The sequence below is a fragment of the Pristiophorus japonicus genome, chromosome 1 (genome assembly GCF_044704955.1).
Source record: "Pristiophorus japonicus isolate sPriJap1 chromosome 1, sPriJap1.hap1, whole genome shotgun sequence".
Classification (NCBI taxonomy): domain Eukaryota; kingdom Metazoa; phylum Chordata; class Chondrichthyes; family Pristiophoridae; genus Pristiophorus; species Pristiophorus japonicus.
In genome coordinates, this window is record NC_091977.1 from 318,994,755 (window position 1) to 319,009,813 (window position 15,059).

General features: G+C 44.0%; 1 protein-coding gene across 4 annotated transcripts in view; it reads right to left on the reverse strand.

Annotated features, from left to right (window-relative positions):
• LOC139272262 (zinc finger protein 236-like) overlaps window positions 1-15,059 on the reverse strand; it is a 229,206-nt gene that overhangs the window by 13,686 nt on the left and 200,461 nt on the right. For all 4 annotated transcript variants that reach the window (XM_070888579.1, XM_070888578.1, XM_070888581.1 and 1 more), the window contains 4 exons: window positions 14,104-14,274; window positions 13,160-13,353; window positions 9,981-10,115; window positions 6,808-7,005 (listed from right to left, as the gene is read on the reverse strand). In XM_070888579.1, the coding sequence (XP_070744680.1) occupies window positions 6,808-7,005; window positions 9,981-10,115; window positions 13,160-13,353; window positions 14,104-14,274 (698 nt within the window). The remainder of the gene's footprint in view (window positions 1-6,807; window positions 7,006-9,980; window positions 10,116-13,159; window positions 13,354-14,103; window positions 14,275-15,059) is intronic.

Genomic DNA, 15,059 nt, shown 5'->3' on the forward strand with positions numbered 1-15,059 from the left:
AGCGGTTTTTTCCCGCCAAAAGTACTGCTATGACTCCTTTATGATTTTGTGGCCTAACATTCGGAAAAAATGGGAAAAAATGCAGCCAGCAAGAAAAATCGGCGTTGCACAAGGATTCGCAGCGCAAACCGTGAATTTTCAGCAACTTTTCTCCGAGGCCGATACCGCTGCGAATTGGGCCTTGGGTGGGGGGGAAACAAACAAGAAAATTCCAAAAAACAAAAAATGACAAAACATTCACAATACCCTTTTCTAGCGAATCGCTGCAAAAGAATTTAAAAGTAAAAACTTTAACTTACTTTTTTTGCAGGTCTTCATAAATACGCCGTTCCAAGGGTTGCAACTAAGGTTTTTTCCCGGCAGTGTTTTTGGTCCTATCTACGGGCTCAAGTTTGCCCCCAGGGTTAGAACGGTGCATCTCCGTGTGGTGTGCCGACATTTTAAAATAGAAACGGCGCCTATTATTTACCTTGGTATTCTCCCCTCCGTCTGGTCAATCCAGGCCCTTGGCGCAGTGCAGCAGAACGTGTGGGGGGGCGGAGCCGGGTCCCGGGACCTCTGCACATGCGCGCTAGAGTGTGTGCGCATGTGTAGTAGCTCCTGGCCCCCGAGGCTGTGTGGGAGGAGCCCAAAACATGCCGTCCCTAGTCCTGGCCGAATGGGCTGCCAGGGCGAAGATCAGACTCGGGCCTCCTTCCCTCCCTCCCGTTTAGCTCCCGCTCCCCCCCCCCCCAGTTTAGCTCCCACTCGCTCCCCCCCTCCCTCCCTCCCTCCAGTTTAGCTCCCACTCCCCCACCTCCCTCCCTCCCATTTCGCTCCTGCTTCCATTTAGCTCCACTCCCCCCCCTCCGTTTAGCTCCCGCTCTCCCCTCCCTCCCGTTTAGTTCCCGCTCCCACCCTCCCGTTTAGCGCCCGCCCCCCCTGCCCAGCTCCCGCTCTCCCCTCCCTCCCTCCCATTTAGCTCCCACTGCCCCCCCCCCCGTTTAGCTCCCACTCCCCCCTCCCCATTTAGCTCCCGCTCCCCCCCCTCCGCGTCGGCGGCAGTGGGGCCCGCCCGCCCGCGTGGAATTTTGCTGGGGGTGGCCCCGCCCGAAGTCTTCGGCGTGGCCCGTTCAGCCTCCCTCTCCCCCTCCCCTCTCTCCCCTCCTCCCCTCCCTCCCTCTCTCCCCTCCTCTTTCCCTTTCTCCCTCCCTCCTCCTCCTCCCTCTCCCTCTCCCCGGCGTCAGGAGCACAGAGAGACACTGACAAAGAGAGAGAGAGAGAGAGACACTGGGGAGGTCTCGTCCCAGCACGCTGTTGGAGGGCTCCCGGTGCTGCAGTTGGTGAGTAGAAATTTAATTTTTTATTTATTGATTGATTTTTTTTTATTTTTAAGTTTTTAATTTTTTTTTGATTTTATTATTTGATTTATTTATTTATCATTTATTATTGGTGATGGCTCTTTATTTGTAAAAGTGAAGTGTTTAATGTTTGTAACCCCCCCTTCCCCCCCTCCAATCTTTCGTTCTCTATGCCTGATTTATAAGTGTAGGCAAGGTTTTTCTGAGCGTACAAAAATCTACACTTACTCCATTCTAAGTTAGTTTGGAGTAAGTTTTCGCTGCCTAAACTTGCAAAACACGCGTAAGTGGCTGGACACGTCCCCTTTTGAAAATAAATCTGTTCTACAATTAAACTATTCTAACTCACTAGAACTGGTGCAAACTAAATGCCGAGAATTGCAATTTCTAAGATGCTCCATTCTAAACTAGTTGCTCCAAAAAAATAGGAGCAACTCAGGCCGTAACTTGAGCCCTATGGGTCACCGCTGAGCCAAATTCGGACGAAAGCGCTTTTTCCAGTCTTGCACGCTGGCAGTCCGCTCCCCAGCGGTTTTTCAAAAGCCCCGGCGTAAGACTTCAGGGAGTTTCCCGCTGCACTGTTTTCCGCCCAAAAGGGCGAAATACTGCCTAAAACGCGGTGCAAGGTTGGTGAATTTCCAGCCCATAAAAACTTACAGCACAGAAAGAGGTCATTCGGCCCGTCGTGCCTGTGCTGGCTCTTTGAAAGAGCAATCGTGCTTAGTCCCACATCCCTGCTTTTTGTCCATAACCCTGTAAATTCATCATACTCCAACTCCCTTTTAAAATTATTTTTAGATCGTTCCAGATCCCAGCAATTCAGTGAGAAAATTCTCATCTCCCCTCTAGATCTTTTGTCAATTATTTTAAATCTATGACCTCTGGGTACTGACCTGCTCACCACAGGGAATAGGGAATAGTTTTGCTCTATCTATATCAAAACCTCTCATCATCTTGAAAGTCTCTATTAGGCCACCTCTTAACCTTCTCTGTTCCAAAGAGAACAATCCTAACTTTTCCAGCATCTCCTCAACTCAAGTCCCTCAACCCTGGTAACATTCTGGTAAACCTCCTCTGTACCCTTTCTAAGACCTTTATATCTTGCCATAAGTGTTGTGCCTAGAATTGTCACAATACTTCAGCTGAAGCCTAACCAGTGATTTAAAAAGTTCTAGTCAGTGGATGAGGCTTCCGTATCAACAATGTATGTGTGTAAAATTAACCCTACTGACAAGCTATCAAACTGTACCTATCTGGTAATGTTGCATTTTTTTAGTAGCCCTGCGTTAAATGCACTATGAAGAAACTTCAGAAATTAATGGGTACAGATTTCAGTTCCGGCTAAGTGAAGCTTATAGCAAAACTGAATAAAAACACATCGAGAATACTACCTGCAATTTTCTGGGATCATCTCATTTGCATAATTATCCTGAGTTAGCTTTATCCTTGTGTTGGACGCTAGCTTAATGGGGAAATGCAGAAAATTGGGCAAGTGTGTAGTCCCTAAAAGAGGCAAATATTGAGTCAGCATTTAGAAAGGCTCAAATAGGTTTGAAATACAATGAGAAGACTGTGGGGAGGGGGGGGGGGGGCGGGGGGGGGAAGGAAGGGGAGGTGTGGATGTGGAAAAATGAAATGAAATTCAATGTGCAGACATGGAATGGAATTGTGTGGGTAAATGATGAAGTTGTGCGCCAATCAACCACCTGTTTGGTGGCTCCTGGAGTGCTGCATGAGGAGGGTTGCCCTGTTTGGTATTTCAGGGCACCCTCGCCCGAGATCAGCTGTACACCGAGCTTTTTGGGAGGTGACGACCAGGCTCATGGGTTTGCGCGGTACCTGCAGGATGTGGAACAGCAGCGGGAGAAGATAGCACACGTTAAGGAACGTGGCAATAGACGAAGAACACCATTTATCAGGTCAACGACTCAAGATTCTACCATAAATTGTTGCCTGCCACTTATTCCACACTTACTGCTCACCCATGCAAATCCTTACGTTACCTTACAGTTCTATCGTTGCATTTCATGCAAACCTATATTTCAATGTACAATGGTAGCCTTGTCACCCACACCTTTCAAGGACTTCACACATCAAATCATTGTAACACAACCTAGCTGCATGATGCCTGGGCAACTATGTACAAAGAGATTAGCCATATGTTCGTCACTGTACATGTAAAATATGACACCGAGCCACGCAAGGAGATATTAGGGCAGGTTGGAGGCGCACCTCTTCCTTTGTACTTTGTAGTCCCAGTTTGGTTCCACCGTTCAGTCGCTCGCTCCCTGTCTGGCTGATTTGTTGGCCCCGATTTTCGGTTCAGCTACCTGGTTGATCCTGCCAGTAGCATATGCTTGTCTCAAAGATTAAGCCATGCATGTCTAAGTACACACGGTCGGTACAGTGAAACTGCGAATGGCTCATTAAATCAGTTATGGTTCCTTTGATCGCTCCAAACGTTACTTGGATAACTGTGGTAATTCTAGAGCTAATACATGCCAACGAGCGCTGACCCTCTGGGGATGCGTGCATTTATCAGACCAAAACCAATCCGGGCTTGCCCGGCAGCTTTGGTGACTCTAGATAACCTCAGGCTGATCGCACGTCCTCGTGACGGCGACGACAAAAGCTTGGTCAATGAGGCAGGTTTTAAGGAGCATCTTAAAGGAGGAGAGAGAACTAGCAAGGCGGAGAGGTTTAGGGAGGGAATTCAAGACCTTAGGGCCGAGGCAGCTGAAGACACGGCCACCAATGGTGCAGCAAAGAAAATCAGGGATGCACAAGAGGCCAGAATTGGAGGAGTGCAGAAATCTCGGAGGGTCATAGGACTGATGGAGGGTTACAGAGAGATAGGGAGAAGTGAGGCCATGGAAGGATTTTAAAACAAGGATGTGAATTTTAAAACTGAGAGATTGCCAGTCGCAGGACAATAATAAGCAACTAGATGCTGTATAGGAAGTTTGTTTCCCAGAAATTCTGCCCATCCCTCAAAAGGGGGACCAAGAGATCTTAAAAGTAACCTCGCTCAGCACCTCACTAAAAAGCCCATCTAAAATAGACACTCATTATCTAGAGTCACAGGGGAGATCCTACGGGGCCGAAATTTCCCCCACTTTAAGGTCCATTATCGCATCGGGGCGGTAAGGCAGATGGTCTGATTCCATCCGAAACTGCCCCTGGGATGGGGGCAGCGGAAATGGGTCTCCACCGCGCCCCATCCCATCGGGTATGTGCCAACTCCTTACCGTCCGGTACAACCCCTTTCTGCCTCACAAGGGAAATTGCCCCACAGGAGCGGAGCCGCCGCCGGTCGGTGCCCCCAACAACCTTTACCCGCGGGAAGCTGCCAGTAGCTGGGCGGCGCGTCTGCCCTTAAAGGGGAGGGCGCAATACTGCAGTCGCCATTTTATTTTAATTTTCGTCCAACTCTGAAACTGACCTGACAATGGCGGACACGGGTTCGGCCAGGCCGCCAACAGGCAGCCCAGCACTCCCCTCTTGGATGCCGGGCTGCTGACCCGCCCGAAGCCCTCCCTGGTGGCCCAGTGGGTGCCACTAAAGTGGCTGCAAAGCTCGCAGCATCCCTTCCCTTTAACTGAAGGGGAAGGACATTGTTATGTGTCAGCGCGATGCGTCCCCGTTGCGCTGACGCCATAAGTGTCGTGCTGATGTGCTCAGCGCGGCGCTAATGACACCGCTCACCATCCGCCCCGCTCGCCACTCACTTCTGTTACTCTGCCACCCCAAACACTGCCCCGATGTTTTCCAAAAGCTACAGAGGCCGATTTTGATCTATTCTACATCCCATCGATTCGGGCAGAGAATATTCACTTAATTCAAATTATCCGCCCCAAACGGGGAGGAGGGCAATTTTGGACTCCTACATTTTTTCAACTCTGTGGCACAGTGATATCATTGGACTTCCTAGATATAACAGCTTAAAGAAATGCAAGCGATAAGAACATATGAAATAGGAGCAGGAGCAGCCATTCACTAAGTTCATGGCTGATCTTTGACCTTACCTCCACTTCCTACCCATCCCCATATCCCTTGATTTCCCCTAAAGTCCATCTATCTCAGCCTTGAATATACTCAACCATTCAGCATCCACAGCCCTTCGGAATAGAAAACCCTGAGTGAAGAAATTCCTCCTCATCTCGGTCTTAAATGGGCGACCCCTTATCCTGAGACTATGACCCCAGTCCAGATCCTCCAGCCAGGGGAAACAACCTCTCAGCATCTACCCTGTCAATCCCCGTCAGAATCTTACAATGAGATTGCCTCTCATTCTAAACTCCAGAGCGTATAGGCCCATTCCACTCAATCTCTCCTCATAGGACAATTACTTTCCCTCTCATCCCAGTAATCAATCTAGTGATCCTTCATTGCACAGCCTCTAAGGCAAGTGTATCCTTCCTCAGAAAAGGAGACCAAAACTGTGCACAGTACTCCAGATGTGGTCTCACCAAAGCACTTTACAATTGTACTGAGACTCCTTACTCTTATACTCCAAACCCCTTGCAATAAAGGCCAACATACTATTTGCCTTCCTAATTGCTTGCTGTACCTGCTAACTCTGTGTTTCCTGTACGAGGACATCTGAATCTCTTTGAATATCAACATTTAATAGTTTCTCAGTATTTAAAAATAGTCTGTTTTTCTATTCTTCCTACCAAAGTGAATAACCTCACATTTTCCACATTATACTCCATTATTGCCCATTCACTTGAACTGTCTATATCCCTTCGCAGGCTCTTTGTGTCCTCCTCACAGCTTACTTTCCCACCTAGCTTTGTATCATCAGCAAACGTGGATACATTAGTCTCAGTCTCTTCATCTAAGTCATTAATATAAATTGTAAACAGCTGAGGCCCAAGCACTGATCCTTGCAGCACCCCACTGGTTACAGCCTGTTAACCTAAGAATGATCCGTTATCCCTATTCTCTGTTTTCTATCCATTAACCAATCCTCTATCCTTGCTAATATATTACCACAAGCCCTTATCTTGCACAACAACCTTTTATGTTGTACCTTATCAAATGCCTTTTGGAAATCCAAATATACTATATCCACTGGTTCCCCTTTATCTACCTTGCTAGGGACATCCAGAAAAAACTCTAATAAATTTGTTAACACGATTTCCCTTTCATAAAACCATATTGACTCTGGCTTACCATATTATGATTTTCTGAATGCCCTGTTACCACTTCTTTAATAATGGATTCCAGCATTTTTCTGACAACCGATGTCAGGTTAACTGACCTCTTTTCTCTCTCCCTTCCTTCTTGAATAATGGGGTTACATGTTCTGGTGCGTTATCAAGTGAAATGCTTAACTGCTGGAAATTGTACCAAAAGCTTAAAGAAAGTATCTACAGGCTTGAACGAATAGGGCAACGCCCAAATAAGGACTTTGCAACATTAGTAGCAATTCAATATGTTATCGATAACTTTATCCAATTACCTTGAGATGTGCTGCCCGTTTGAAGGCTTTGCTGCAGATGTTGCATATGTGGACTCTTTCCTCCCCATGGGCTTCTCGGCAATGTCGACGGAGCATGGAGCCTGAAGAGAAGCTTTGGCTACAATTGGGACAGTGATTTATCTGGCCCTCATCATCTGTCTGACTGTCCTCTGTAAGACTAATCGTTGTCTCAGTTACCTAAACCAGAAGGTGCAAATTTAGTTCATGTTGGTTAATAGCTGGAGCAAATCTTGTCAGAATGGTAATGTACTTATAGCAGGCAGTTTTCTTGGCTCTGTCTATTTGCATAGTTTATTGACAGCTCCCGAGCACATGTGGTGGGAGCATAAAATTGCTGTGTAGGTGAAATCGATGCACAAGAATTAAAGGAGGGGAGGACATTCTTAAGTCTTTGGAAAGGCTTAAAACAGTTGGCAAGCCATTGGAGCCTTTGCCAAGCCTGGAGAAGAGAGAAGGCCAAGAAGTGACTGGCTAAAATGAAGAGAAAGCAAATCCAATGTGGAGCCACGAGTCTGCAGGCAAGTGATGGAGTAACCCTATGAGATCTCGCCGCTCCTTCAATTCTGACCTCTTGCGCATTACTGATTTTCTTTGCCCCACCATTGGCGTCTATGCCTTCAGCTACCTAGGCCCTGGAATTCCCTACCTAAACCTCTCTGTCTCTCTACCTCATCCTCTTTTAAGACAATCCTTAAAACCTACCTCTTTGGCCAAGCTGTCCTAGCATCTCTTTACATGGCTCAGTGTCAAATTTTGTTTGATAATTACTCCTGTGAAGCGCCTTCTGACATTTTACTACATTAAAGGCACCATATAAATGCACGTTGTTGTTTTTCGGTTATTTGACAATGGCGACATCCCAGCTGCACTATCAGCAGGAGTTGCTTGGTAACAAACAGGAGAACTCTGGCCGGTTTTCCCCGGCATAATCCTGTGGGTGTGGAGGTCACCTGTAGCAAGCTGTTGCCTCCCCGACTGAGATCACTTAACTCAAAGTCCAGAAATTAAACCTGGATGTTTACTTGTATGTTTGGTACAGCTACTATCTTGCGTAAATCCACTGAGGGAATGGAATTCTGTTGAATGGCCGTATGCACATTTAAAGAAAGAACTTGTAGTTATACAGCACCTTTAATATCTTCAGGATGGCCCAAAGCACTTCCTAGCCAATTCATTACTTTTACAATGTAGTCATTTATGCAAGCAAATGCAGCAGCCAATTTCCACATAGTTAGGACCCACAAACCACAAATATGATGTTTTGGTGACTATTGAGGTATGTTGACCACGACACTGGGCAAACTCACCTTGTTCTTCTTTCAATAGCGCCATGAAACCTTTTGCATCTACCCCAACAGGCAGATTGGGCATCAGTTTAACATCGCGTCCACAAATGTGAGAAACTCGCTCAGAAACTTGTGGTGCTAACAGGCAGCAAGGACCCATCAGCAGCGCTATTTAAAAAGCTCATCCACTAGATACAGAATTGTTGCTGATTTGAGCTTGAAGTCTGCTAGTTCACCTTTGGGTATTTTTGGCCTATTTTGTCACTGGAACCACATGAACAGACTTGTGCAACTTCAAGTACTTCAAACTTGTTGGAGCAGATCATTTTCTCTGGATATCCCTGCTCTAGCCAGGTGGTACTCAAATGTTTTTGGTTGAAGGACCCTTTTTCAAATGGATTAGTAATCACGGACCCCCCATCTAACTGATAATACCGTGTAATACTCATAATATGTAAGTACATGTAATAAAACAGGTATTTACTGACAGATATCAGTGAGATGGGTGTGCCTGCTTCTCACTGCGGGTCTACCTGCCGATCGTCATGCTGCTCTCAGCGCTCCTCCATGTGTGCTCCCCTCCTACGTGAGACAGCCAGCCCACTCTGCGCTACACATGTGGCGGTCGCACTCTGCTCCCAGCTCATGAGCGACAGCCGGAGGCAGGCTTGGTGTGAGCTGGGAGCGGAGTGCAGTTGTCACATGTACCCATAATGTCGGGCCTGCTTGGTACTCACATTATTTCGCGGATCCCCTGGAAGGTTTCTACGGCCCCCAGTTTGAGAACCGCTGCTCTAGCCCGTCCCTTCTTGCTTATTTGACCTGTAGATGGTCACCACTCACTCCTCCTTTTTCTGCTGCCTGTTCCCTATATCTCAGTGGGGTGACTGCTGTCTGAACTTCTTGCTCCAAAACCCTCTCTCCCTCCCTGATGTGTCGTATTGTCTCTAACTCTGCCTCAAGTTCTAAACTCAAGCTCAAGTAATTTCAGTTGAAAACACTTCCTGCAGATGTGTTGGTTCGAGTCAAAATTTGCTACTCTAAACTCCCACATCCTGCAGAAACATTTTGTCCCCTATCGTGCTACATTCTTACTATAAATGTTAGTTAAGTTTATATTATTCATCTACTTAAATTTCAATTAAACTACACTGCTCCTCCATCTCCCTATGCTCCTAATTCCCACTCTAGCCAAACTCCTATTTTCTAAGGAGTTCCTACCTCACACTGCAGTGTGCTCTCTGCTCGAATTGTTAGGAATAACTTTGTAACATACAAGCAGCTTAGCATCCCAAATCATGATGCTCCTCATCGCAATTTATTGTAGAATTAGATCCTAAATGACTTCTACTAGAAGAAATGGAATAATTCATCCCAGTATTAAAGTACTAACATTAAATCCCATATTTAACTTTATTTTATTGGATCAGGGAATTCAGTTATATGGAGAGACTAGAGCAGCTGATTGTTCTCCTTACAGCAAAGACATTAGTGAGCTAGATGGGTTTTTACAACAATCCATTAGTTTCATGGTCACCATAACTGATACTAGCTTTGCATTCTAGATTTATTTAATTAACTGCACTTAAATTTCCCAGCTGCCGTGGTGGGATTTGAACTCTTGTCTCCGGATCATTAGTCCAGATCTCTGGATTACTAATCCAGTAATCACTATGCTACCGGTCCCTCCAATTGGATATACAGGTATACTTAAAAGAAAATATTTGCAGGACTATGGTGAAAGAGCAGGGGAGTGGGACTAATTGGTAGCTCTTTCGGAGAACCACCACAGGAATACTGGGCTGAATGGCCTCTTTCTGTGCTGCATGATTCAATGATTTTATAAATTAAGTCACTGTTCTGTACCTGGTATGAGGCAGCCTCCTCTTGTGTACCTGCTGAGTCTTGTGATGCCTGACTCACCAATATAACCTGCGGATGAGCTGATCCTGTTTGGCCCGGGTGTGCTGAATCAGGAACCACTGTTGGAAATTGTTGCCCCTGTGTTTAAAGAGGAAAAGAAAATCCCATTACCAGACATTATTGCAACAACAAATCCAAGAAGACTCCAAATATTTTGCTCAGCTGTTCATAATAGTTTTGTAGATAATACCATTTTGTTTTCAATTCAGTCAATATACTCTAAGATTAGATGTTTCACTACCATTTAAACACACTGCTTTAATCTTTTATTGTTATCAACTTCCTAGCAATCAGTGGATGATTTTGCAACTTGATAAAGAAAGCATCAATACAGCATTTAAAAGACAGGACATTGGCATTCTAAATTAACTGTATTAGATATGTGCCATTCTAAAACATCACTGTCTGCAGAACCATTATACTGTGCAACTACAGAATGCTAATATATAAAGCTATGTGATGTTATTAACAGAGTCTGATCTGTACATTTATTGCTGTGAAACAGCTCAGTGTCTAGTTTTTTTGTGAATCATTTTTTTACCCTCAAATTCCTTTTTTTAAATTAGGCAGATGGGGCTTAGGGCCTAAGTTTCCCCAGGAGTTGTTCCGTTTTTTTTGGAGCAACTAGATTTTTTGGAGTATCTTAAAAATTGCAATTCTGCCCATTTAATTTGCTCCAGTGTAAGTGAGTTAGTTTTTTTTTAAGTTTAGTTTTTTTTCTTCAAAAGGGGCATACCAGCCACTTACGCCTGTTTTGGCCATTTCAGCAAGTTTAGACAGCTAAAAGTTACTCCAAACTAACTTAGGCCAGCGTATATGGCCGCACAGAAAAACCTTGCGGTGAGTTAAGAAATCAGCGCAGGTAGCCAGAGATGGGGGTGGGGGGGGGGGGGGGGGGGAAGGGAAGTGAGAGGATCTTGCAAAGCACTAAACACCTTCACAACAACATTAAAGAAGCATAAGTACATTTAAAGCACCAAGCACTAAACAAAGCAGTACATTTAAAGCACCAAAATAACCATTCAGTAACAAATAAAAAATACAAGGAAGCTGAGAGGACCTGCACCTAGCACCAAGACTTACAAATCACTAAATAAAGCACAACAAGTAATAAGCAATTAATTAACAAATAAAAAAATAGAAGGATACCCTTACCCAACAAAAATCTATCGATTTCAGTCTTGAAAGCTCTAATTGTCCCCCAGCACCCACAGCTGGGTCTTTTTTTTGGGGGGGGGGGAGCAGAGAGCAGAATTTCCAGATTTAAATTACTCTTTGTGTAGAGGAAACAGTTTCTCAGAGGGCCCAAGTTTTTTTGGAGCAACTAGGTTTTTTTTGGAGTATCTTAAAAATCACAATTCTGCCCATTTAATTTGCTCGAATATAAGTGAGTTAGCTAGGTTTTTTTAAGTTTAGTGTTTTTCAAAACGGGGCGTTACCAGCCACTTATGCCTGTTTAGACAGCTAAAAGTTACTCCAAACTAACTTAGGCCAGCGTATGTGGCCACTTGTGGCCGCACAGAAAAACCTTGTGGTGAGTTAAGAAATCAGCGCAGGTAGCCAGAGATTGGGGGGGGGGGGGGGGGAGGGAAGGGAAGGAAGTGAGAGAACCTGCAAAGCACTAAACACCTTCACAATAACATTAAAGAAGCATAAGTACATTTAAAGCACCAAGCACTAAACAAAGCAGTACATTTAAAGCACCAAGCACTGAACAAAGCACAAAAATAAGCATTCAGTAACAAATAAAAAATACAAGGAAGCTGAGAGGACCTGCATCTAGCACCAAGACTTACAAGGCGCTAAATAAAGCACAACAAGTAATAAGCAATTAATTAACAAATAAAAAAATAGAAGGAACCCTGCACCTAAACTTACAAAGCACTAAACAAAGCACAAAAAGTAATAAGCAATTATTTAATAAACAATAGAAGGAACCCTGCACCGAAATCACCAAGACCAAAGTAATAAGCAATCAATCAATCAATAACAAATAAAAACAAAGTAACCTTGTCCAAACTACTCCTATACAGTACCTTCAATAGCATTCTTTTGCTGGCTCCTACTTTATTCTAACCAATGGCATATAAATACTCAGCACAATGTATAGACCAAGTGCAGTGCACTTTCTTCATCCATTGTGTAGCCTTGTGAACATTGCCGGCATGATTTGTCTCAATGCTTCCCATTTGTTTCACTTGTCTCTAGAAAATCACGCTGTTGAAGTTTCATCCACTACCTCATGCTTCCTCCATTTTGCTTGCATTTGACATACAGAGTTGAGTTATACCCATGTCCTGTGACCATTTACCACACCAAGTTTTGTGCTTTTGGTCGCAAAGTGATTCCTGAAACAAGCTTTTAAAAATTCTTACGAATTATATGCTTGAGGATTTTTAAACCTTTTAACATCATTGTAATGAAAATGTAAAGAGATTTAAAATCCCCAGCATATAACTTCAGTTTTACTCCTCAATTTTTGCATGTCTCCATTCCTGTTATTAATACTGTCCACGGATGAGGCAATGGGTTCAATCTCAACTGGGCATTTACAATTTGCTTTTCCAATAGAGGAAGCATGAGGTAGTGGATAATGGAGAAAGCATGAGGTAGTGGATGAAACTTCAACAGCGTGATTTTCTAGAGACAAGTGAATCGCTAACAAAGTAATGGGTGGATCTTTGGAACTGTCCTACCTGCAGATCAAACACAATAATCCGTTCAGTTTGTTGACCTTCTATACCGAGGTGACGGCTGCCATTGAAGCTGGAATGGAGGCTCCCACCCAAATCAACCCCTCCCCCCATAGATACTTTCATTTTCTAATTTGGAGAAGTTCGTTTGCTCTTCTAAGTTACTTTGAGTCACTCAGCTTAGGCCATATGTTCTTTTACCAGGAATGGCTCTTGTTACATCTTTAGATTAGGTGCTGATATTCCTTGTCGGGGAACTTGGATTGTTATAGTCACAAGTGGTGGAGGGGAGTCTACAATTCACAGCCCACAAAACCTATCGTAACTAACCATATATCGTTAGGTGGATCTCAACTATTAAATGAAAACTTTAAAAGTCGATAGTAATGAACGTTTTAATGTACAGGTGTTGTGTTGGTTCAGCCTTACCTGAGCAGCTATGTTGAGTGTGACTGTGTCTAGACTACCAGATAACATGCTCTGGGTATCAGTCAGAGTAAGAGTAACACTGTCTTCCCCACCCACATTAGCAGATGACATCACGAGGTTCTGGGTAGGGACAGTAGCTTGAGAAAGGGATGTAGTGAGGGAAGATGCCAAACTGTTTGCAGTTGAACTCAGCCCTGTAAGGGATGCAAAACCAATGTTGAATCAGTTTCAATATCGCTGTCGAACAAAGCAGATATGGTGAGCAATTTGCTTTTATTCTTCATTCATTCATTTTCCTGTGTACTATATTCACATTCCCAGAACATTAACCTTTAGGAGAGATGTACAACAAAAGCCAGAAAATGTCCATCAAACAGAATTTTACTGTTTGCAGTTAATTCAAACCAGTAATCCTTTGGGGGGGGGGGGGTACATATTTAAGATTAGTCCACATAATGGCTAGTTTTTGTTGAATGGCCTCAAGACTTGATCTTTCCTTGCCAACTTGTAACAGTAGTCTAGTACTGGATTAAAGCATTAAATTATTATTGACTTAACACAACTGTGTAATAAGAATCAGCATATCCACAGTCTTGGACTAGATCTTGTGTGGTAGTTCTATAAGAATAGTGATGTTATATTGTTTGGCAATTACTCACCACACTGTAGCTAACAAAATAAAAATGTTCCCATGACAACAGATTGTTGGGGTTACAACAATCAAAATAGTTTTAGTTTACAAATTGTACTGTTCAAAGGTGTGAAAGAGGACTGGTACTTCTCTCCCAGATACAAGTCATGTGCGCAATTTAAATACGTGATGAAAATATGCATGTATCTACTTACATTTTTAAAACTACTATGCAGATAGTGTCAAAAGGATAGTGCAGATAAAAGGATTGCTTAAGCACCCTAGCCCCTCCCCTGTCCAGTTATTACTGCACCTGGTATGCTGGCACTACTTGTGTTAAGAGTGGTTCCCTGATTGAGGAGCTGGTCATTGCTGATGGTCAATGTGGCAGCATTAGGTTGGTTATTCATTGATGTATCCAATCGGATCCCTCCATTCATTTCATCATTACCAGTACTGCTATGCTGCGGGATGATATCTTGACCTGATAAGGAAAGGAAAACAAATAGTTTGCAATTTTAAAAACTCACTTAAAAAACATAAGCACATAAGAAATAGGGGCAGGACCATACAGCCCCTCGAGCTATTCAATAAAATCATGGCTGATCTTCAACCTCAACTCCACTTTCCTGCCCTATCCCCATATCCCTTGATTCCCTTAGAGTCCAAAAATCTATTGATCTCAGCCTTGAATATACTCAATGACTGATCATCCACAGCCCCCTGGGAGTTGAGAATTCCAAAGATTCACAAAGAAGTTCAAGAGAATGTAGCAATGGGTTTTTACATTTACCTAAATCTCAGTAAATAACATTTTTCTTCCCTATAATTCCACTTAAAATAATGTCAATGAAAAGAAAAGTTCACCAAAGTTACAAAATAAATGTTTTGCAGGCTGCTTATCAAATATACCGTGGTGTATTAACATAGAAATTTATAGCGCAGAAGGAGGCCATTTCGGCCCATCTTGTCCGCGCCAGCCGACAAAGAGCCACATGGCCCTCGGTCAGCAGCCCTGAAGGTTACATATAAACCGATGAACAATGAAAAATGGCGCACAGGTAAAAGAGCATCCGGCCCAACCAGTCCACCCCACATAACTGCAATACCCCATGTATCGCAACATTTTACACTCCACCCCACCCGGAGCCATGCGATCTCCTAGGAGAGGCAAAAAAAGATAAAAACCCAGACCAATTGGAGGAAAAAAATCTGGGAAAATTCCTCTCCGACCCAACCAGGTGATCAAAACTAGTCCATGAGACCACT